The sequence below is a fragment of the Olea europaea genome, unplaced genomic scaffold, assembly GCF_002742605.1.
Source record: "Olea europaea var. sylvestris unplaced genomic scaffold, O_europaea_v1 scaffold21328, whole genome shotgun sequence".
NCBI classification, from domain to species: domain Eukaryota; kingdom Viridiplantae; phylum Streptophyta; class Magnoliopsida; order Lamiales; family Oleaceae; genus Olea; species Olea europaea.
In genome coordinates, this window is record NW_019239295.1 from 1 (window position 1) to 1,850 (window position 1,850).

General features: G+C 36.3%; 1 protein-coding gene across 1 annotated transcript; it reads right to left on the bottom strand.

Annotated features, from left to right (window-relative positions):
* Positions 1-145: 145 nt before the first annotated feature.
* Positions 146-1,844, bottom strand: LOC111380381 (glucomannan 4-beta-mannosyltransferase 2-like). The gene is made up of 3 exons (XM_023003925.1): positions 1,479-1,844; positions 1,124-1,222; positions 146-981 (listed from the first exon to the last, which is right to left on the bottom strand). The coding sequence occupies exons 1-3, from the start codon at positions 1,806-1,808 to the stop codon at positions 700-702; spliced, it is 711 nt and encodes a 236-aa protein (XP_022859693.1). The 5' UTR covers positions 1,809-1,844; the 3' UTR covers positions 146-699.
* Between the last annotated feature and the right edge of the window lie 6 nt (positions 1,845-1,850).

The window sequence follows — 1,850 nt, forward strand, 5'->3', positions numbered from 1 at the left end:
GAGTGACTCAAATCTATCTCTATTAGAAGTCGTGAAAAATATTAAGAGCTTATGTGTAAGCGATAGTTTGAAAAGTAAATTTTTAAAAAATGTATGGTTAAAAATAGAAAAGAGTTGTGAAAAATAATTTTTTTCCAAAAAATTAATAATTAAAAATGAGTGTGAGTCATACATTCACCAAGTATTAACCTATTGTTAAGTACACAGAATATTAAAAGAAGAAGAAGATAGCCCAATGGACCCCACCACACCATGCGATCTGCAACAAATCTTTACAAGTGGACACGAAGAAAAATAACAATAACAAACGATCGTGCACATGCGATTTTTCACTTTATTAAATGAGGAAATTACAACATGTACATACAATATACACGTAGACATATGTACTATGTAGTAATTAAGACTACCGACACTTTCCCATGTTAAGAAATTCCCAAGAAAACATTACTTATGTGTCAACAATGTTTTGGAAAATAAGTCCGAGCATCAACCCAGAAAAAAAAGGTGAAAGTTCAATTGTTAAATCGTTATGATGGTAAGCAACTTCTTACTTTTTAACTTAAAAATTACCGAAACAATCTATCGATACATTTTAACAACACTGCTATTCATTTGAGTTTCCACCTAGGTCCTCTCGAACTAGACTTTACTCGACTAGATGTTAGCCGAGATAGTGTGAAGAAAAAATGATCGAGTCTAATTTAAATTATGATTGTGAGGCTTACCAAATCTCCAGCGACCTTGGACCAGAGCGACATCAGGATTGTGCATGAGAAAAGGGATTGAGCGTCGAAGAAAATCTGGTTCGGGCCGAAAATCTGCGTCGAAAATGACTACATATTCACATTCTTTGACATAGTCACGTTTCAACCCTTCTTTAAGAGCTCCAGCCTTGTAGCCTCCTCTTGTTTCCCTAATTTGATACCTAATGTTTAATCCCTTACTTGCCCACCTAATGCATTCTTTTTCAACCATATCCTAATACATTGATGAAGTGCCATTAATATCAAACTCAACAAAGAAATATGTTGTTGGATTTTTAAATAAGTTAACTATTTTGACGTCAATACAAAATTACTATGAAAATAAGCAGCCCTGTGTTTAGGGATTTCTGATTTACCTTGATCATAAGATCAGTGGAATCATCAAGTACTTGAATCACCATACGATCAGCTGGCCATGAAAGATTACATGCTGCACCAATGGAGATCTTATAAACCTGTCCAAGAAAAAACAAATCTCAGCGAGAAATTTCAAAATGCAAGCCATTCACCACGAAGTACGTTTGTGTACATCGTAATGCAACTAGATGACCACCAAATGTTTCTTAAAATGTCTGTGTGAAATTGTGTGCATAGAACTCAAACAAGAACTGATTAATTTGATCCGTCTACAGTAAAATTGCACATTGTGGAGCAGCATTCAACGAGATTAACCTTTTAAGATGAAACTCGAATAAATTCAAATACACGGACCTCTTTTTCATTGAACATGGGGATCTGAACAAGGACCATGGGGAACACTGCACTGCCGCTCTCCAAATCATCCTCCATTGCTTCCCATTTGTATCTTCTTTGGGGCTTTTTCCAGAAGAGCTTAACAAGAATGATAACAATCCCCATATAAAGCCTCTCAATGAACACCATGATTGACATGGCTAAGCATATGTATACAGCAATTCTCAGCAATGGAACTATCAATGGTGCTCTGATTAGCTCCCACAGCAGCCCAATTTGCCCAGCAATGTTGGCCGTCGCCCCCGGTAATGATTCAGGTATGAAACTCTTAGCAGAAACCTCAGCCATTTTTTTCTCCCTTCAAACAGAGGATTCACTGAAGAAAATTGG

What these genes read in the sequence shown, in the direction of transcription:
- LOC111380381 (XM_023003925.1), bottom strand. Translation starts at nt 1,808, where the DNA reads ATGGCTGAGGTTTCTGCTAAGAGTTTCATACCTGAATCATTACCGGGG. An exon ending in CCATGTTCAATGAAAAAGAG is followed by an intron (nt 1,223 to 1,478) that starts GTCCGTGTATTT and finishes TTTCTTGGACAG; the next exon opens with GTTTATAAGATCTCCATTGG. An exon ending in CCACTGATCTTATGATCAAG is followed by an intron (nt 982 to 1,123) that starts GTAAATCAGAAA and finishes TCAATGTATTAG; the next exon opens with GATATGGTTGAAAAAGAATG.